This window comes from Perognathus longimembris, chromosome 1 (assembly GCF_023159225.1).
Source record: "Perognathus longimembris pacificus isolate PPM17 chromosome 1, ASM2315922v1, whole genome shotgun sequence".
NCBI classification, from domain to species: domain Eukaryota; kingdom Metazoa; phylum Chordata; class Mammalia; order Rodentia; family Heteromyidae; genus Perognathus; species Perognathus longimembris.
In genome coordinates, this window is record NC_063161.1 from 96,544,126 (window position 1) to 96,566,113 (window position 21,988).

The window sequence follows — 21,988 nt, forward strand, 5'->3', positions numbered from 1 at the left end:
CACACTCATTCTGTGTGTATATGTGTGTGTGTGTGTGTGTGTGTGTGTGTGTACATGTACCCGTACTGGGGCTTGAACTCGTCCTAGACACTGTCCTTTAGTTTTTTCTGTACATCTTGAGCTATAGCTCTACTTCTGGCACATTTGAAGATAAGAATCTTAAAGACTTTCCTTCAAACTGTGATCCTCAAATCTCAGCCTCCTAAGTAGCTAGGGATACAGATGTGAGCCATTCACTCTTGCCAAGAGTCAGGCTGAGAGGCACCACAGCTAGGCAGATGAAAATCAAATAATCATTTTCATTGATGATAGCAAAGCCATAGATAATGGGCAATGTGAATGCCAAATGGGTGCTTTCAGAGCTGCCTTCTCCCCTTCTAAGTTCCCAGACATCCCACCAGAGGAAAAAAAAAAATGGGGATTCCAACTGGCACCTTAACAAATGTCAGTGATAGTACTGGACCATGGAGGAAAAGAAAGAAAGCTAAATCCCCCTTCCTTACTGGGGAACTTTAAGTAATTAGCTCGCTCCAATCAAGAAAGACAATAAGCGGGTGTAGTATGTAAGTTTGGGGGAAGCTGAGATCATGAGGATTTCTGTCAAAGCTGGCCTGGGAAAAAGATTGAGGTTCCCTATCTCAACCAGGTCAGTTATGAAGAAACACAAATAGGAAGATCAAAGTCCAGGGTAACTCCAGCAAACATGTAAGATTCTACTCAACAAAATAGTGGAAAGCAAAAAGATGCTATTACGGCTCAAATGAAACAATTCCTTCCTAGCAAGCACATGCTCCTGAGTTCAAACCTCAGTACTAGACAGAAACAGACAATAGTTACACATTAGTGTTGTGCAATTTCATATTCAGAGAGAAGAAAAGGAATTATCAAAGGACAGATGTCCCATGATAATGGAGCGCCCTCACAAGACAACTTGAAACTAGAGGAAAGAAATATTTCCCCAACATTGACACCCAGATTTCTCACTGAGGATTTGGTCAGACCAACATGACAAGTTACTATGTTTGGAAAAGAGGTCCAGATGATCAGACAAAAGTTATGTATTTATTTTCTGGTCTTGGTTAGAAATTAGGCCTATAATATGGCATGTCCGTGCCAGATATACTACGTACATACTTATAATACCAGTACTTGGGAGGCTGAGGCAGGAAAATTTCACGTTCAATATAACAGCAAGATATAGTCAAAAAAGTGTCTCTCTCTAGCCTCATGTATAATAATAGCCATCAGTAATCTCATTGTTTTAATAACCTTAGGAGAAATGAAAGTCATCACTGACCTACTTTACCTTACCTGCTATAATATTAGTCAGCTCAGTGAGTACAGAAGTTGGTTTCCATTTCAGTCACCTAACTCTTATTCATTTCAACCAAAGGAAATAATTTCATGGACATCCTTCCAAAAAAGGATGTAAACAAAGGTTTGTACCCTTCTCTCCAGTGGTGGAAGCCCTTAATCCCTCTAGCTATATGTGCTATTTCTACCCATGATAAGTATGAGTGGTTGAACTGAAACTGGCTCTTCAACCCCTAAGAATGTAACTTATGTCTTCCAGATGTAATCCAGATGGCCAGGTGCGATGGTAATGCCCATCCAGGTTGTTCAGGATATTCGTGTCTATGTCTCTCATCTCTTCCTAGTGCTCTATGTCTCTGCCCAGTAGTGAAAGACTGTGAGAAGATGACATAGGACACTTGAATGGTGGGCACCTCCAAACTCAGCAGAACATAGAGCCATAGTATGGGAAAGAATGCTAGTCATCCCTTCATAACTATCAGTGTATTCCTCTCCCTTTGGCTGTGCTTAGATTATGTGTGTTTTAGATTATGAATTTCATTTTGTTTTACTTCACAGGCATTTGCTTGAAAACCTTCTGAGCATAAGGCATGATGGGAAGCAGAGTCTGGCAGAGGAAGTTCACAATTTAGTGGAAAGAAAGTTTACATTAAAGCAAGGCAGATTGACTGCCTAAAGACATTTTTAATGAACAATAGGACCACAAAGAAATGAAAAATTAATACTGCCTAAGGAAGGTGGAACTAGTAATTTTTGGGTTTGAGTGCTGAATCTGAGTCTCTGAATGACTGAAATAAATAATATCCCTCTTTTGGATCCATGATCTAAATAATTTGAGAAATAAAACTAGTACTGCGTAGAAGACAAAATGTAATGCCTATTAATTATAGGGGACAAAGAGGCATATGTGGCTTTAGGTCTATTGGCCATGTAGGCTTATAATAATACCCCAGAATTAGGCAGATTCCCACCATGAGATAGGGACTAAAGAATCACCTCTTCATCTCACCGCACATCTTCAGAGCAGGGCCCCTGGGAAGCTAACAGATCCCAGGCTCCCTGCAGACAGGTAGATGCCAGAAAGAAAAGATGTTAGGCTGAGCTGACCAAAAATCAATTCTTTACAAGTTTACCAAAGGACTAAGAGAATAAGAAGAAACAGAAAACCCCAAAATGTGCTTAAGAAAAATCTCCTCTCCTGGAGACAGATGTGGGGGAAATACAGGATAGACATTGGGATGTCTATGGAGAAGTTTAATAGTTCTGCATGGAGGGTCCTGGGAATAATCTACAGAGAGTAGGTGCAAGAAGTGAGAGCTTGGGGGTGGAAGGGGTGGAGATGAGTACACAGAGGAAGATTAGGTCTAGAACAAGAGAGTTTTGTACATTGCACTGAAGGATTTTTGCCTTTTTCTTTTCTTTTTTAACTAAAGTTTAGGCTCAAAGATCTTGCCCTTGGTAGGCAGGTATTCTACCACGTGACCCAAGATTCCTGATATTTTTTTGTGTAGGTATTGCCCAAGTAGGGTCTCACATTTATTGCCCAGGGCTGACCTTTGTTTGTAATTCTCCTAGTTCGATCTCCCAGGTAGCTGGAGTCACAATTGTGGGCCACCCTGCCTGTCAAGGATTTTGGCTTTTTAAATTTTTTCTCTAAGCAATAGGAACCTATTTAATTTTTCTTTTCACAGAAATATTGTATATATATATATATATGAGATAATTAGCAATTCTTAACAACTATGTGAAGATTACTGTGGAAGCAGGAAATCAGAAAGCAGTCCTCAGAAAGATCAGTGGGTAGAGACACTGACATTGGTCCCTTGATTTGGGGAGAATTTCAGTCAATTCTGAGCATCTTGAAACAACTGAGGAATTTCTCGTGTTATAAAACATTTAAAAAATTTTATTACCTTTTTGCTGAGCCTTTGAGAAACCTATATTTACTGGATGGATATTTAATATCCCATTTTTCTGCCCTCTTTTTGAATCCAAAATGTTAATGGTTACAACAGTAGAGCATCACACAATGTGCTGAAATTACAAAGATAAATCTGCCTAACAGAGCAGAGAGACACCCAGAGGCATAACCAGTGAAGTAGAACTTCAAAGGAGATGTGTTCAGGTACTATAAGAACATATCATACTGGCATAATTGATTGAAAAATTCATGAAGCATATTCATTGGCATATGTATCACATCAGTAAATGAGTTAATTTTCTCAAATGGAGTAAAAGGGAGGATATGTGGAGGACTTGTCTTTACATTGGGAACAGAAAAATAAGTGAAAAGAAGAGGCTTAGAAAGCTTTAAAGGCGTTTACATATGCATCCAAGAATTAATTTCAGTCTCCTTTAACAGATGCAAAGAAAAATATTATAATGTGGGAAGAGAAAAAGAATAGAATTTAAGAGCAACACCTCCTCCATTCCTATCCTTTCCCTCCCTATCAAGTCTTCTTTGTATCATGGGCTGGGTCTCATAGGGTTTTTTCAGCCCACAATTTCCCTTGGATACCAAGAAGCCAAGAAATTTGCATGAGCTGTGGACTTGGATCCTGGCATATTTATTGAGGGAGTGTGGGCAAAAATATTATAAAGTGAAATGAATTAGGAATACTCTGGTTACCTTATATTGGAGAAGACAACCGTTAGCCTTTTGATGTAGGTTTTTGAACACAGCAGAGATGAAGACTAGTTGTATTTGGAAGAAAATTTTGTAGACTGAGCTAGATTACATTAAAGCATTCAGTCTTCAAACAATGGCCCCAAAGAAAAATAATGCTGGCTCTTTCCTCTTATGAAAGTAATCCTTGCCTCAGAGCACATGAGATTGAATGTGCCTTTCTATTGAAATGATTCATGAGAATGCTGCTTGGATGTTGATATTATGAGAAGGATATTTCAATCTGAGCTGTCTGGCCATAAGGAAATAACAGTTGCCCATGATTAAGTCAAAAGCTGAGTTTGTTTGTAAGCATTCTCTATACTTGGAGTTGATGTGTGAGGTTTGTTATTTGGTATTTACACCTCTTTTCAACTTCCATAACCCAAAAGGCCTAAGGTGACTGAGCATATGGAAGAAGACATTGGGGGTGTGATACCATGGGTCATTCACCCCAAAGCAGAATCTTTTGGATTCAATATGCTTTATTAGGACATTGCTTGTCTGAATGAAAAAGTATTTGAACTTTAGAATGCCGTGTTTCCAATGTTTGCCAGATCATCCTTTTGGTTTCAACGTATAAAGTGCATTCATTTTGCCTCCATTTTTATGAATCATTTAGACATTTAGAGAAATTCATTATGAACTTATTAAACAAGCATCATTATATGTGTTTTTGTTTTGTTTTGTTTTTATTTTTGTTTTTTGGCCAGTCCTGTGACTCAGGGCCTGAGCACTGTCTCTGGCTTCTTTTTGCTCAAGGATAGCACTCTGCCACTTGAGCCACAGCGCCACTTCTGGCCGTTTTCTGTATATGTGGTGCTGGGGAATTGAACCCAGGGCCTCATGTATACGAGGCAGGCACTCTTGCCACTAGGCCATATTCCCAGCCCCATTATATGTGTTTTTGTTTAACCATAACGTTCTTATTGCCAGGCTCTGTTCTAAGAGCTTTATACATAATAATTTATTTATTACACATTCACACAAAAACATTAATTGTGTATTTACTCTTTGGGCTAAATAGTGTGTAGAGTATCAAATTTTATTTACGTGTCTCCATGTAGATCAGTCATGTCCAAGACAGGCTAATGCGTTCTTATTGTGCATGTCTGGTTCCAGCTATTTTATTATTAGATTTGTGAAGAGCTTCCTATAGCATAGTATAAAATGCCGAGAGTCAGTGAAAGGAAAGGGGAGTCCACAGAATCCAGAGACAGACAAAGCTACATATCACAGCTCTGAGAACAAGGTGGTGATAGATTCTGCCTGTTCTGGACAGGCAGCTCAGGGTCTAAGGAAAAGCCTCATCCAGACAAGAGGGAAATAGGTTAAGTCCTTGGGGGTATAAGGTAGTGATGTAGAGCAGACTCCTTCCAGGAAAGCCCATCAAGGTTAAGGCTAGGCCCAGTCATGGAGGCACTTCGTCAGGAAAGGAACTGGTATTCAAGGCTCTGAGGATGCAAAAGATGATTCCATCCTCTGGGAACTGAAGCTATTCACATATGAAGTAGTCTCCTCCCTGCCTGTCCTTGGGATTAGTCTGTGGGATCAATGAATCCAAGCCTCCCCAGATCTGTTGTTAGCATGAAGTTTCTAGATGTGCCACACAGGTTCTCCTTTAAGTATGAGAAACAGAAAAGCTCACTACAGTTACATCATCACCACTTATACCCCAAACTGAAGCTTCTTCTGATGGTAGGAAAGATGCCAGACACACACCCAGCTCTCACAGGAATAGTCCTTCTACAACCTACCTTTTGAAAACTCCACAACTACCTGGCTCTGGTAGCTCATGCCTGCAATCCCAGCTACTCAAGAGGCTGAGGCCTGAGGATCATAGTTCAAAGTCATTCCAGATCCAGGAAAGTTCAGGAGATTCTTATCCCCAGCCAAAACAAACAGAAATGGAGCCATGGCTGGAGTGATAAAATGCTCTAGCCTGGAACAAAAAAAAGCTCAGGGAGAGCACCCAAGCCCTGAGTTTAAGCCCTAGGACCAGAATGACAGCAGCAGCAGCAGCAACAACAACAACAACAACAACAACAACAACACACACACACACACACACACACACACACACAACTCCACAGTTCTGCTATCCCAAATTCCAAATATGTAGAAAGAAAAGAAAGAAGGGAGGGAATGAGGGAGCAAGGGGGAGAAAATAGAGAAGAATGGGATCAAATACAACAAAAAAAAAGTCCAAATACTTTGTCCCTGCTGGATTTTCATGCATAAAAGTGTGTTCATGAAGATGAAGAGTAAAGTGTTTAGCACCCAAGATAAAGGAAGTTATATAAGAAGAAAGGAATATGTCTATAGGGCTGGTAAATATATCCGCCTCCACCCTGCACCCAAACTCTCTTGCACACACACTCTGCCTTCTGATCTCTTCTGTCCATGATGACTCTGTCTCTCTTTTTATTTCCTTCAAAGACAGATTCAACAGGCTCTTACAGTCCCCTCTCAATCATTTACCCCAGGCTCAGGATCTCTAATCCACTTGTTGGCAGGTAGATCTAGACTGGTGTAGGTCTTCTATCCACGTCTAGTTCAACAAGTTTTAATAAAAGCTGCATGAGTTTATTCCTCTACTGCTGTCTGCAGACCGGTTCTCTGAGAGGGGCCTGTGGAGCAAAGGAAATAATAAGTGTTTCTGGGCACCCTCCAAGGTGACCGCTAAAATTTCCCATCTAAAATCTCCCATCCGGGGCTGGGGATATGGCCTAGTGGCAAGAGTGCTTGCCTCGTATACATGAAGCCCTGGGTTTGATTCCCTAGCACCACGTATACAGAAAACGGCCAGAAGTGGCGCTGTGGCTCAAGTGGCAGAGTGCTATCCTTGAGCAAAAAGAAGCCAGGGACAGTGCTCAGGCCCTGAGTTCAAGGCCCAGGACAGGCCAAAAAATAAATAAAATAAATAAAATAAATAAAATCTCCCATCCACCTACTCTTCTACTCCATAAATTCTGTTCTTCAGCCTCTGATTGCTTGACAGCAAAGCCAATACCCAAATGAGAACCAACTGTTAGAGGCTAGGATAAAGCCCTTATGAAAACACTTGGAGCATGAGATTGAGTGGAATGCAGCATAAGCAGTGTGGAAATGTAATCATGGAATCCCCTCCCTATATACCTAATGTGAGCTGCTGTGATGAGGTGATGTATGTATTTGCTGTGTAATGATCAAATCTGCTTATGGAACATATCTACCACCTCCAAAAGCCATTGTTTCCTTGTCATAAGAACATTCAAACTTTTCTCTTCTGGTTATTTTGGAATGAACAGTAAACTACCGCTAACCACAAAAATTTAAAGAAAACACCTGGAGCCCTGTTGATGCACAAAATGGATTCAACCATTCAGTAATATTGAAAACAAACAGAAAAAAAGAGTTTGCCATATTAATGTGATAACATTTTACATTTTCAATATAATGGATAAGTAATGTAATGCGTCATTAGTTTTCCATTTCTTTTTCAGTTTGAGAGAAGCAATTACATTAATCCAAACACCCAGTATCTTCTGTTTCCTAGCAGCCCTTTATCTCCAGTCAAATCTGCTGAGATGTCACATGCCAAGCTATAAAATATATGAGCATGTTCATTCCATTAGATTTTTAGTAACTTTAAAAATGGAAGGATTTTATACAGTAGAAAAAACATTAAGTTATATTTCCAAATGGGAATAGACTGGTAATGACAGAAAGTGACATTGACAAAGTTCACACTATTTTCATCCCTACTTAGTCCTGAAATAGGGTGGAATCATGTGCCTGGGAAGACCCTAGCCACCTTTCGAGGAATTTCTTCCTTACCATAAACAATAACTAAGTATCTAGAAGTGAACCACCACATTGCATTTTGTTTTATTTTTACTGATTTGGTCGTATGGTTGGTAATGTGGTTGATATGGAAATTTATACTTTCAAATAATTTCCTGAGCATCAATTTACGATCAGAATTATAGAGGACAAAAGTAGGCTGGGCATAGTAATACATTCCTGAAATCTCAGCTATCTCCAAAAAGTAGAGGTGGAAGGATCACAGTTCAAGTTTTAACCATTCCCTCTCCATCTAAACAAAAATGACACGAGTGGTGGTATACACCTGTAATCCAAGCTGGGCAGGAAGCATAGTTAGGAGGATCATAATCCAAGGCTAGGTCCAGGCATGAATATTAGATGTTATCTAAAAACTAACCCACAACAAAATAAGCTGGAGGTATGGTCCATGTGATTTGTTTTGTGGCTAGAACACCCTGGGACCCACCCCTTCCAAAACAAAGTACAATCATATTAGCACACAGGATTGGTTTGCAATGGGTTTGAACTTCTCCAGATGGGTATATCACCAAAGTTCACTTAAGCATCATCTGTTTTATTAATCATTTCCAAATACAGTTAAATATATCGCATTTGCCACATATAGTCAAACACAATAAAAAAATGCATTTTTATCTTTTGTCCCATCTAGATATTTTCTTGGGCTCATACTTATTTGAAGTATTTTGAAGATTTTTAATGTTCTTTTTTACAAAAATATAGGATATTAGACTGTTCTCTATCTGTAAAACATTTCCACAATTGTACATAAATATTCATGTATTTGCCACTGAGAATCTTCCTAAATGTAAAAAGCACCTTAAACTTGGAAGGAAAGAGAGATTTTAAGTGTTATGAGGTACAACTGCTCAATATCTTCCTGTAGTTTTCCTACATCCATATCATACTTTTCAGACCATGAAAGGGATGTACTACCTAGTTAAAAGTATCAAGCATCGAACTCTGAAACTATTTCTTTAAAAATAGTGTGGTATTAAAACACCAGCCACTGTTTCTTGAGAGGGCCAAATGGTAGTTCCTACCCAAATGAGACAAATAGCTTGTCTACTCTCTTCATACACATTATTATAGTACTTTATTATGTGCCCCAAGTTTGTGGAATGTTCTATATAAAAGAAAGCATGACATTTAAGGTGTTATTTTTAACCCCATGACATAATATAAATAAAACATTAGGTAACCATGTTTCAATAGGAAGAATCAGCCATGAAATCAAAGCACATTATGAGTTGGAGGAATTATGAAGAGTACATGTTCAAGGGATTTTTTATTGATAACATTTCACAATACCCATTCTTCCTTTGCAAGACATAAACTTGTTTTGTGGGTGTGCCACTCCTAAGGCTTGAACTCAGGACTTGGGCACTGTTGCTGGGCTTTTCTGCTCAAAGCTGATGCTCTACCATGGAAGCCAAAGATACACTTCCTACTGTTTTGATGCTTAATGGGAGATGCCCAGGCTGGCATCAAATCTCAGTCCTCAGATCTCAGCCTCCTGAGTGGCTAGGATTACAGGCATGGATCACTGACACCTGACTCAACACACAAACTGAAAACATTAAGAACTCCAGGGCTGGGCAGGCCAGTAATAAGTTCTGTTTGTGTTGTGCTTACAAGGCTTTAACTGGCAAACAGAAATACGTCTCACTAATGGCAGACATAGTCTTAAATTGGACAAGATTTTTAAGGAGTCATCTCACGTCTCACACATATAGTGGGAACCCCCTCTGAATGACCCATATCGTAACAACCAGGATCTGTGGCTTATGGTCATTGAGACTTAGGTAAACAATCTTCTGTGCTCCGTTTCCAGATAAATATGAGCCATTTTCCAATAAAAAAGAGATCATCCTTTAGTTTCATAAGTACTTTAGGTCATATCTGGTGATCTTGACATAAAACCAAGGTGTTAGTCTGAACAAAATCCTCAGTAATCCAAAGAGTTCTCTACAACCCAGCAAATGTTTTCACACGTATTGTCTGATTGTAGATTAGATCCAGAGAAAGAGATAAATGTTTGCTTTTTTTTTTTTTAAGAAAAGAAAACCTTTAGAATTTTAACATATTCTTCTGCTTCTCTTATCTGTCTTCCTCAGGACACTTCAACTCAAGATTTGTTTAACCACTTTAGACACTGCACTTTGGGGAACATGAGCAGAAATGCACAGCCTTAAGGATGAGGCTACACAAAATAAAATCTAAAGAGCTATGCAAACTATTAGGGCTCAATATGTAACTCAAAAGTCTTAGGCCAATATGGAACCCTGTGGAATAAATCAGTACCCAAGTTCACTTGTTTGTAGGCTATAATGCTGCGAATTGCAAAAGCAGAAGAATCTGGCAGGCATTGTGCCTCTGCTCTCTTAAAACAAACCTACGTTTTATTCCAAAATAAATTCTATGGAAATCTCTACTACACATCTTCAGCTATGGCAGAAAATGGGGGGAAAATGATTTCCATCAACTAAGGAATCATCCTAACCCACTTTCCACAAAAATCCAAGCAAGATTTTATGAAAAAGCTTTCTGAAAATAAACCCTTTCTCTAAGAGTGTGTGTGTGTGTGTGTGTGTGTGTGTGTGTGTGTGTGTGTGTGTGTGTGATTTTTCATTTTCATTGTAAATCTAAATAGCTACTTTGGGCATAGGAGGTAACTGACCAGTAAGTTAGCTGAGCAAGACAGAGTTTTAAGGATCTGCAAGGGAACTCTTTTTTTCTCTCTCTGCTGTTTGGCTTTATACTCGAGGTATGCATCTACTCAGCTACCACTTATTACTTGAGCCATGTATTCAGCGTGGTTCTTTGCTGCTTATTTTTGGAGTTGGAATCTGAAGGATTTTTCTACCCCAAGTCAGTCTAGATCTTAGCTTTTGAGAAGCTAGGATTATAGGCATGAGCCACTAAAAGGGCTGATCTCATATTAATTTTTTGATGTGCATAAAAATACATGACAACAACCCCTATAAACCTAGCCGATCTGTATATGCAGGGAGTCCCCAAAATGTTTTCATTTACTGTTTTTGGTGTTTCACAAAATTGGTTCTTTATTTTAAGGTTATATCCTAGAGATTTCAATTTGTGAATTTTTCTGGAGATTTTTTTTCATATGCTATGTCCAAAATGTAATTTAGAAAACAAAACGAGAGGAAGGAAAAGGAAAAGAAGGCAGAGAGAGGAATGGAAGGAAAAAAGATGAAAAAAATTATATCATACACTGCTTGCCTTGGAAAACTTAGCCAGTCAATACCTATGAGCAGAACAAATGTAGTAGGTTTCCCCTAGACATAGAATTCTATTTGAATCCATTCTAGAACTTGTCTCCGTGAGCATCAAAAAACTAACACAAACTAACAATTGAATGTGTGATGTGTTTAAATTAGGGTGGGATTTTCTGAGGCCTGAAAGAATATGTCCCAGCCATCCCAGGGGACCATGCGGAAATAGTCACGCACAGTAGAAGGTTCATAAAGAGTTTTATTAGTGTGGCCGTATCTTCCGCGGGAGAGGGAGCAACATGGCATCTGCACCTTATCCAGGTGGCAGCTTCTCTCTGGGGCTAAAGGGGAAGTAGGAAGGTCTTAATGGTGAGTAGGAGTGGCTCCTTAGGTATGGGTGGATCTGGGGGATAATGGAAGGAGCTGAGGACCTGAGGCAGGGGAGATGCTAACATTCTCCCCTTTGTTATTTATTAATAACTGGGGAGGGGTACCAGGATGTGAGTATGGGCAGAGGTTGTTTCTTCTGGATCTACTTCCTGCTTTAAAGGGGCGAAGTAGTCAGGGGTCCCTGATTCATTGTTTGGCAGAGTACCATCCAGGAATTAACAGTTTGCTTGGTAAAGGTTCCAATCATTTCCATGAGAATGGTTATCAGAGCCAATGGGTGGCATGGTCTCCTCTGGCTACCTCCTGCAGCTTGGGCACACCAAGGAGTCACTGGGGCTGGGGTCTTCAGGATCCACATCTGCACTGGGCAGAGCAGTGTAAGTGAAGCCTCCAGTTGCCTGTAGTAACAGGATGGCCTTTAACTGCAAGTTCCCTGGTGGCATCCTGGGTGAGGGATGTTATCCTGTTAAAAGAGATTTTGAAAAGGTCTGGCAAAAGGCTGACAAGTTCACAGGACCAGTTAACATGAACAACATGGGGGAACACACCCTGGTCACAAGCCAGAAAAGTTCCATTTGAAGCATAAACCTAATTGTGGCCCATTACAAGGAAGAAGGAGTAACTGGACTGGGGGCAGGAAGGGAGTATTGGGGGGCAATTGGGTAGAAGACTGGTTGGGAGCAACCAACCAGAGGCTAATATATATACAAATAGCAAGTAACAAAGTCAAGAATGCAAGTTCCTGTCTAGATGGAAAGTGGACAGGTATGGTCATTAGGTGGGCAAGCTGAAAGACCCTCAGAGACCCGCACCCAAGGACACAAACACGGACCACTGGATGCAAAAAGCAAGAGGGTTTTATTCAGGCATGCCCGGGCTCCCAGGTACACGTGACCTCGAGATCCGCAAGGTTCGGGTCAGTGGCTGAGAGCCCCGAGCTGTTTTGGGGATGACTTTTTATAGAACCTTACAGTCCGTTACAACAGAGCCCGCTCTTTTTCAGCCAGTAAATTCAAAGTATTACAACTAGGTCTGCACGCAGGCAGCCAATTCCTTTAAAACAAATAGCAGGGAGTACGTGCTAAGTTGCATATCTTCGGCCCTTGGTATAAGGGACTGACCCTTATCCGAGTCAGCACATGTTGTTCATACCAGGAAGGCCAGCTGCGGAGGCCTGTTAGCAGGATGTGAGCTTATTGATTAGCTTGTGAGGTTACTACTTAGTTACCAAGGGGAGAGGGTAAGGTAAGTGATAATATAATTTTCTTAGCAAAGCATATTTGTACAGAAGCCAGAAACTGCTTGGTTAGACACAAAATTCTGCTCCCTAACAAAGCAACTATTCCTCTTGATCTCCTGGCTCCGATTAATTTTGAAAGGGCAAGTTTAAAATGACTCTATTTAGGATGTGACTTCATCTCCTTGTACTCCTCTCAATGGTTCATTGTTGCCAGGACTGACCTCGTGTTGGGCTCGGTAGCCTCTCCCGGCTAGGGAACAAGGCTCAGCTACTCTTCTTTTCACACTCCCTTTCACGCCCTCTTCCCTAGTCACCCGGCCCGCAGATGAAGCTAGGGTGGGGTGGAGAGCCAGCACCATCCTGCCGCGCGCGTGGCCGATCCAAGAAAGCGTGCCCACCTCCTTACCAATAGACAAAATCAGCGTATGCAAGTCTCGGGGTCAGTTTCGAGAACTAACTGCTTTATTAAGACAAAGTTACCGGGGGATGATTCCGAGAGAAGGGGATTGGCCAGGATGCCGATAGGCTGAAAGCTGTCACATGATCTCCCTGAGCTAACGTCACTCGAGAGCGCCGAGCCAGGGTGGGACTGGTAGGCGCCGGGCTGGCTAGGCTGGGAGACGCCTGGGCTGGCTGGAGAGTTGGGGGCTGGGTGCAAGGGCGGACCCTGAGAGGGTAGCCCACTTCCGCATTCCCCCAGGGCTTGGGGGAGGGGCGTCAAGCCTAAGGGCCGGATCCCAACAACCTCGTCCTGAAGATCTAGGTGCTCTTTGCTTGGATAGCTTGTCCCAGTTGGCACTTATGGGGTTTGAACTCAAGGCCTAGGCACTGTCCCTGAGCACTTCTGCTCAAAACTAGTGCTCTACCACTTGAGCCACAGTGCCGCTTCCAGCATTACTATGAGTCTCTTGAGCCATGCTTCCAGTCTGGCTCTCTTTGCTGGTTAGTTGGGAGATGGTGTTTTAGAGGGAATTTTTTTTCTGCCTGGACTGGCTTTAAACTGATATCAAAGGAGGCTTAGGTATAAAAGCCCCTTTTATTTCCAATTAAAGCAACAGGAGAATGATAGGAGTAGAGCTTACCTGTAACTTGTTGAGAATTGACCAACAGATTCCTGCCAGAGTTCTGCAATGACAAAACTCAGATGTGTTAGGAGTCTTCAAGCAACCACTGATTAGCACTTTAGAGTTCCTTGGGCTATTTAACCACTAGCATTGTGCCAAGTATCCAAACTTGGCACCTTTTTGCTATTTTCCAAAATGCATCTAATTGCAAAATAGCATAAAAACCAAATCATATCATTTAACATTACTGGCAGGTGGAAGAGAACACAAATGAATAATAATTCAAGAGGGCAAAGGGGTGGGGGGGGGGGACAATGTAAAAGTCTCAGCTTCAGTGGATCCATCTCGAATCAGCAGGCTTTGTTAGTCATATGTGATGGATGCAGGCAGGAGAGATGGGTTGGATCTGGGCGAGGCTATAGTGGCATCTCTCAGAGTCCCTTGGATAGATTGTCACACCTCCTACTGGGTTGCCTGCAAATTTCTACACAGACTGGTTAAAGACATTTGAAATTTCCCAGTATTCCCTGGTTCCTCTGAGTAATCTGGCTTTTGCAGGCTGGTGCCCTACTGGTTTAAGCAGAGTGACAACTTTAAAAAGATTTTAGAAGGCTTGGGCCTTTAGCCATCTTCCTAGTCACAAAATCCACACAGACCAAAGGCTAACCAAGTCTGCTCTCTGCAGCAGACACGACAGTTTCTGAGACATGGAGGGGAAAGATACCTCTACTACCCCAATGCAAACCTGTGGCCACCAAACACAACTCTGATGCCTTTAACCTTGGAGTAAGAGTCACAGACATGTGTCTTAACTTACTGCACACTTGAAGTCTTGGTTGCAACTCTGTCATGATAGGCCTGCTACAAGCCCAATTCTACTGAGCAACTTGAGGCAGGCAGTGCCAGAGCAGGAGCAATCTGTGCCTGTCAAAATCTTTACAGAAACACCACCAGTGATTTCTAGATTCCCTGAGCAATTTCCCATGCACGAGAGACAGAATAAGGAATCACTAGTAGTGAAACCAGGCAGTTTGTGAGCAGACTATGGAGGCAGCTTCCTGTAGCCATGGATCGCCACAATCTACACAGCTAGCACAACATGTCAACCTGCATCCTATAAAGCAAAACATCAATCCTGGGCCAGGAAAATCAAGGTCAGCACAAATACAATCTGAAAATAAATTAGTGTTTCTTTTTTTTTTTTTTTTTTTTTGGCCAGTCCTGGGCCTTGGACTCAGGGCCTGAGCACTGTCCCTGGCTTCTTCCCGCTCAAGGCTAGCACTCCGCCACTTGAGCCACAGCGCCGCTTCTGGCCGTTTTCTGTATATGTGGTGCTGGGGAATCGAACCTAGGGCCTCGTGTATCCGAGGCAGGCACTCTTGCCACTAGGCTATATCCCCAGCCCCAAAAATTAGTGTTTCTTATTCCCAAACAAGCCTATGGAAACAGATCACTTGAATCAACTCATCCTCCAAAGATAGAGTTGAGTTCTAGCCATCTTGTCTATTATAGTCTTTTAGATCTCACAACTCTGGGACATTTTAAAAGGTCCATTCTAGCACTTCTCCCTCCATGATATCCCTAAGTACATCCCACTTTGTTTATGTGACAGAGTGACGATTTCACTGACAAAATGCAGGCCGAGAGCCAGAATTTAGCAAGTCAAGGTTCTCTTCAGTGATCCTGATTATGTCCTTTGATATTAGGACAAGAGTGGGAATATCATATTTCTTGATATAAGTCTGCAATATAGGAGCATGTTCCTAAGCAAAGTGAGGGGAAGGGGGAATGAAAGCATAATACTTTAAGAAATATCTTATTTAAAATGACTTTAAATAATGGAGAAAAGTCTTTCTTTACTAAAATATAAATCCTACTAGGGTGATATTTTAGGACAGAAAATTCTTATGTAAAAGAAATGTACTCTGTTAACATTTCAACTTAGCCTTTCATCTTCAAAGGGCCTTTCTACAGGAACTTACTTCAAGGTCTCAATCAGCTACAATGGGAAAGTGCATCCTTAACAAACTCCCAAACACCTTGCTAGAGCCTCTTTGTGAGTTATAAGGTCTCCTGGGTCAAAGCAGAGAGTTGTGCCTCTCTTTTCCTTCTCTCTCCTTAGATTTGAAGGAGCAATTGTTGACATCGCCCCATCTACAACAAACTAGTGTGATCCAGTCTATTTTTTTCTTTCAGTTCCTCTGGAGAGTACAAAGAAATATCAGTAACCTATTTGATCAACAATCATTTTCCTTAAATTTTTAAATATTAGAATTAAGATGGCATCCAATTTTACCTAACTGCCATGCTGGACTGTTTCACTAAGATGAAAATCAATCAATGAAAACCCATTTTTTCTGACATAGGAACAATACAAGACTGAAGTATTTAGAAAAGAAATAGATCACATAATTCAAATAAAAGTTATTGCTAAAAGAGCAAAAAAACCAAACTCAAAATTATTGGGAAACAGTTGCTTGATATAAAAATGGATAGGAGAAAGAACTCATATGACCAAAGTTGTATTTTTGTTTGCATTTGCTTTTCTTTTTGCCAGTCCTGGGGCTTGGACTCAAGGCCTGAGCACTGTCCCTGGCTTCTTTGGCTCAAGGCTAGCACTCTACCACTTGAGCCACAGTGCCACTTCCAGTTTTTTCTGTGTATGTGGTGCTGAGGAATTGGACCCAGGGCTTCATGCATGCTAGGCAAGCACTCTACCGCTAAGCCTCATTCCCAGCCTGGTATTTGCTTTTATAACTTCATATTTATAAAAGTAGCACAGAACTTCAGTTTTCTGTGTTTTTTTACAATGACTGTTACATATACTCTATAAAACCATTTCATCGTTAAGCATATATTCAATTTTTCTAATTATTCTGAGAAAGTGTGGAAAGAAAATACAGCATGATAACAAATTGAACAAAAGGAAGTTGTACAATGAAACATTGGTGATAGTTGAGTTGAATCTCTGTCTCACATTTATCATGGCGGTTTTTAATAACTCTATTTAATATGTTAGGCTGAACCATGCCTATAATGCTGATCATAGAGGAATTTTATATCGAGAAACTGCAATGCCTATGGCTAGGAATAACTAGCTTAAAGACTTTATTTCAACTGATTTCAGTTCTCCATGCTGAACACCACAAGGCACAGGGTACCATACTCAGTAGGGATGCAGCAGCTGTAACTTCTAGGTGATCAACCGGGACCATTATGATGTTAAGAATTAATAATAGAACTGATTACCTATAGTTAGAATACACAAAACTCTAACTCAGCCAACAGTTGATCTGACAAGCCTCCCACTAAGTTCGATCATCTGTAATTTTAAAAAATAGCTATTTGGGGCAATTTCTCACCACTATGGCACATAGGAAAGTGGCATTTCTTTTTACTTTTTTTAAATATAAGAAACCAAACCAGTGGCTAGATAAGAGACTTTATTAAAATCACATTTAGCTTCCAATCTTTTGGCTGCTGGCCCAGTGCTTTGTCTGTTAACCAATTCCTTTCTCTCCCCTTACTCACTGGGAAGTAGGGTCATCGCTGCCTCAGCAAATTCCATTTCCTTAGAGATGTTGGGAGAGAGAGGGTAAAGTCAAGAAAAGACTTCGTGGGGTGAAAAATCATGCTGATGAGTTTTCTGTGAATTTTGCTTAGTATTTTATCCCTTTATATGTTGTTACCTCTCCCCCCCCCCACCCCCATGCTCAGTAATTTTAGTTTGTGCTTTTTGTTTCTCTTTTTGTTTCTTTGGTTTGCTGGCTTTGTGTTCTTTTCTCTTTTTTTCCTTTTCTTTTCCTTTTTTAATGCAGGAATCGGTCAAGGTGTTCCAGTGGTGGCGCTCATCGTGGAAGGAGGACCCAACGTGATCTCCATTGTTTTGGAGTACCTTCGAGACACCCCTCCTGTGCCAGTTGTTGTCTGTGACGGGAGTGGACGGGCATCTGACATCCTGGCATTTGGGCATAAATATTCAGAAGAAGGCGGGTAGGTAAACAAGGCCTATGGTAGACTCCTGTGTGCAAAGCTTGTGCTCGGACTTGTATAAAATGTTGAGACAAATGCATTCTCAGCACCAAGACCCGTTGTCAGAACCAACCCCATTGCCAGTTCTATTGTCCAAATGTTAATCGGGAGACATGGTGGGAAAGAACAGAGGAAAATAGCTTCAATATCTCATGGAGTGGAATGTAGTGCCAGGAGGAGAGCACACTGCTAATAAAGATGAGGAGAAGAACAAAGATCCTAGGATGCAGCCTCTTTTATTTATTTTTTTCTTCCCTCTTTTTCTCTTCTAATATAGAAAAACAGGAATTGGGTCATAATACATAAAACAGAGCTAATCTGGACCAAATAGCATACATTGGCTGGACTCTGAGAAGGGCAGGGTGGAAAAGAGAGGGGGAGTGATAGTTCCACCAAGTTGCTGGAAAGCATTGCATGGATGGTACTGGCCTGGAAGGTAAAATCTCCCCATTGATTAGCACTCTTGCTTCAGTGTAAACTCCTCTTCACTCCCTCCCTATGCCCTTTCCTTGGTCTTCCAGCTCTGTAGTGCAACCAGAAGATGCTTTTCAATGCCTCTTCTCCAATGTGAGTCCCCACCTGGGAACACAGTGAGATACAAACACTGTTACAGATTATAGAACAAAGATATTTGTCCCAAAATGTGAATGATCTTATGAGGAAAAAAACGGATTGGAGATGTCATTCAGTGGTAGAGGATTCATAAGGCCCTGGGTTTGATTGAAGGAAGAGGAATGGACTCAGGGAAATCCATTAAAATTTAAATAGAGAACTTCACCCAATGAGCATTTTCTAACTGATGAAATTAGTGGGAGAACAAAGTTTCACCATATATGAGGAGTTTTTGTTCATGTCTTTTGTATGTATATAGTAAGTGTCCATTGGTGGTCTTACACTCTGCTAAACACTGAGATATAAAGAGCAACAAGTTATAATAAGTCTAGTAGTAGATAAAGGTGGAATTATAATAATAAAAATGGCAGATGCTCTATTCACTGCAGGAACTTCCCCTATCCACTACCCTTTGTTTTCCTTAGGCTAGGGGTACTGGGGTATAGACTGAGGGCCCTGTACTTGCTAGATTGCTACACTACTACCTGAAAAATATCTCCAGTCCTGCCATTTTCCTGGTTATATTCAAGATGAAATCTGGCAAACTTTTGCACCCAGGTTGGCCTCACACTGTGGTCCTCAAGATCTCAGCCTCTTGAGTAGCTAGGATCACAGACATGAGCCACCAGTGCCTGACTCCTAACCTTTCTTAAACAAACAGGCTCTATTCCATCTCTTCTCTCCTTATACTATGCCTCCCATTGTCAGTCAGCCCTCTCATGGTGCATTAAAACAGTAGGATTACCTGGTTAGAACAGGAACCTATGTATGAGAATTTAGAAATAACCAAAGGCCTGCGGTTCTCATGCTTTTGGGATAATATTGCAGACCTTGATAATTTTAGCACTAAAGTTTTGACAGAAAAAAAATGTTAAAACTAATCCCAGCACCAGGAAGCTGAAGCAGGAGGATCTAGAGTCCAAGGCCAGACAAAGCTTCATACTGAAAACCCTGTCTTGATAGGGAGGTTGTTATTTGAACTGGAAGCCAGCTTACTGACAAATGTTATTAAATTACTATTCTAATTTTCATTGATAATCACCTTTATCATTTTACAGTGTAGGTCTGGAAAGGAAACCATTGGCCCAGATATCTTCATTTAACTACCAACCAGAGTTGACAATCCTTACTTTTTTTTTTTTAAGAGTAAGCTCAAATTTTTACAGTTGTAGCTTTGGTTTCCTAATGTTTGCAAATTCTTTTATTGAATGTCTATAAGTTTACATTCAGGATGCAATTTCCTCTTGATAAAGCTAAAGAACATGTAAGAAATACTGTTCACCTCAGTTTTTTTCTAGGTCTCTAAGTTTTCTTTTTCTAAGTTTTCAAGGTCTACACTGTTAACAGCCAGGACCTGATTCCTATTATTCATCATTGCTTTGGATTGTATACCTTGAAAATGTTTTAAAAAAATCTTTCATAAGATTATGCTTGGTGCCAGGCACCGGTGGCTCATGCCTATAATCCTAGCTACTCATGAGGCTGAGATGTCAGGATCACAGTTCAAAGCCAACCTGGGCAGGAAAGGCTCTGAGACTCCAATTAACCACCAAAAAAATGGAAGTGGCACTGTGGCTCAAGTGGTAGAGCACTAGCCTTGAGCTGAAGAGATCGAGGCAGCACCCAGGACCAGACAATCCTCATGACAAAAAAAAAAAGAAGATTATGCTTGGTATTTCTGTTTTAATGTAGACTATACATTTTAGAGCAGGGAGGTATGACACTCAGAGAAACTAAGTGCTTCTGAGAACACACAGCTCATCATCCCTGACTTGGGTTCATTCTGACATATTAGGAAATGTCCCTAAAATACAGTTTATGGTATATACCTTAAAGTTTTCCATAAAGTACTCCAAGGACATGGACTTTTAAATATCTAAGGGCATTTAAGTTGCTCTCAGCTTCCATTGGGCATTATCAGTTTTATAATTTTTATTGTTCTGTACATTCTAAAAAGATGAAATCACTCATTCCTGGTTGTCAAGCAATGTCCAAACTGATGATTCCTAAGCTAAGTGGATTCTTTCATTCCTCAGCCAGACCATTCTACCCCATCCCAAAAATTAAGACCCAATATTACCGGTGCCTTTTTAACATCATTTGGCAGTTATATTCAAAATGTATATCCACATAAACGTGCAAATCATGGATGATTACCAAGAGATATCAAGTCATCATAGAACTAGTGGAGATCAAAAAGTGCTTTTTGATGTTTTTAAGTTAATGCTTTAAAGTTAAGAATGAATTGCTATTCTTAACAGATGCCTAGAGAGACTTCTGTGCACATAGTCACACACACAGAAGCACACATACATGTAGCCACGACAGGAATATGTTCAGAAAAGCACTGATAAATTTATCGTGATAAAGTGAAGGCAGAATCTTTCTGTGTGCTATTGGAGTAACTGCCAGAATTAATCATGTCTATTTAGCATGATAAGAAATCGTCTAGCCACACGTGCAAAGCCAATTTAAAAATCATTTCCAAGGAACATTATTTTTACAGCAATGTATTTTCTTTATGATAAAAATAGAACTAATCAACCTATACTATATTCACCAGGAAGGATTTATTTTTTTACTTCCAGCAAAATTATGCATATTTTGCTAAAAGTAAATGTGAAAGAATAACTATGTTCACAAAAACAAACCTACATAATGTGATACTGTCCATGTAAATTAGCTATCAGAAACATACCCAAACTATTTATGAACCTTTTCTTTCAGTTTGATCATTTAAACATGATTGCAAAGATAACTTCACTTAAAGCTTCTTGTTTCACAATACAGGACTAAGAACTACAAATACATAAATTCACCTATATTGCTTTTCAGTTTGTAATTTTAATACTTTTTTTTTGCCAGTCCTGGGACCTGAACTCAGGGCCTGAGCACTGTCCCTGGCTTCTTTTTGCTCAAGGCTAGCACTCTACCACTTGAGCCGCAGTGCAACCTCTGGATTTTTCTATATATGTGGTGCTGATGAATCAAACCCAAGGCTTCATGTATACGAGGCAAGCACTCTACCACTAGGCCATATTCCCAGCCCCCAGTTTATAATTTTAAAAGGCAGGCAGTTTTCACACCTTACATTTTTAATCTTAGTGATCTTTTGATTTTGTCCTTGAATTCCTTTCCAAGAATATAAATTTGAAAGGAATCACTCGGGAAGCAAATTATAATTGGCAAAACTGATTAGCTTTGGTACATGAAAATACTTGAGATAGACAAAAAGCAGACCGTATCTATCACACAATAAATAGGTCTACATTGCAGTTAAATTCTATCTTGCATGTGTGGTGCTAAGAACCAAATCAAATTCTTATATTTGTCTTTTTTTTCCCCAATCTCTAATCTGTGGTATGTACTACCTTAAAGAAATAGTAAAACGCCATTTTCTTCCTGATTGTAATAGAATTTCTGCTTCTCATCTGTCATAGTTTAGAATGTGTCAGTGATTACTTTCCTTGAGCAAAGTTGTTGTTGGGGGATAGTATCAAGTTTTATTTCTTAATCACAAATAACTGAACATGACAGAAAGATGAATGGTGCTCAAGTGACATTAGATTTGATAACCTAAGCAGTAAGCACAGCATTGCCATGAGTTTGG

The 21,988-nt window shown here is 40.3% G+C and overlaps 1 protein-coding gene across 23 annotated transcripts in view; it reads left to right on the plus strand.

Annotated features, from left to right (window-relative positions):
* Positions 1-21,988, plus strand: part of Trpm3 (transient receptor potential cation channel subfamily M member 3) — a 298,633-nt gene that overhangs the window by 64,830 nt on the left and 211,815 nt on the right. For all 23 annotated transcript variants that reach the window (XR_007208826.1, XR_007208828.1, XM_048332551.1 and 20 more), the window contains one exon: positions 17,553-17,727. Coding sequence is in view for 21 of the 23 variants with exons in the window: in XM_048332551.1 (XP_048188508.1) it covers positions 17,553-17,727 (175 nt within the window). In the remaining 2 variants the exon portion in view is untranslated. The remainder of the gene's footprint in view (positions 1-17,552; positions 17,728-21,988) is intronic.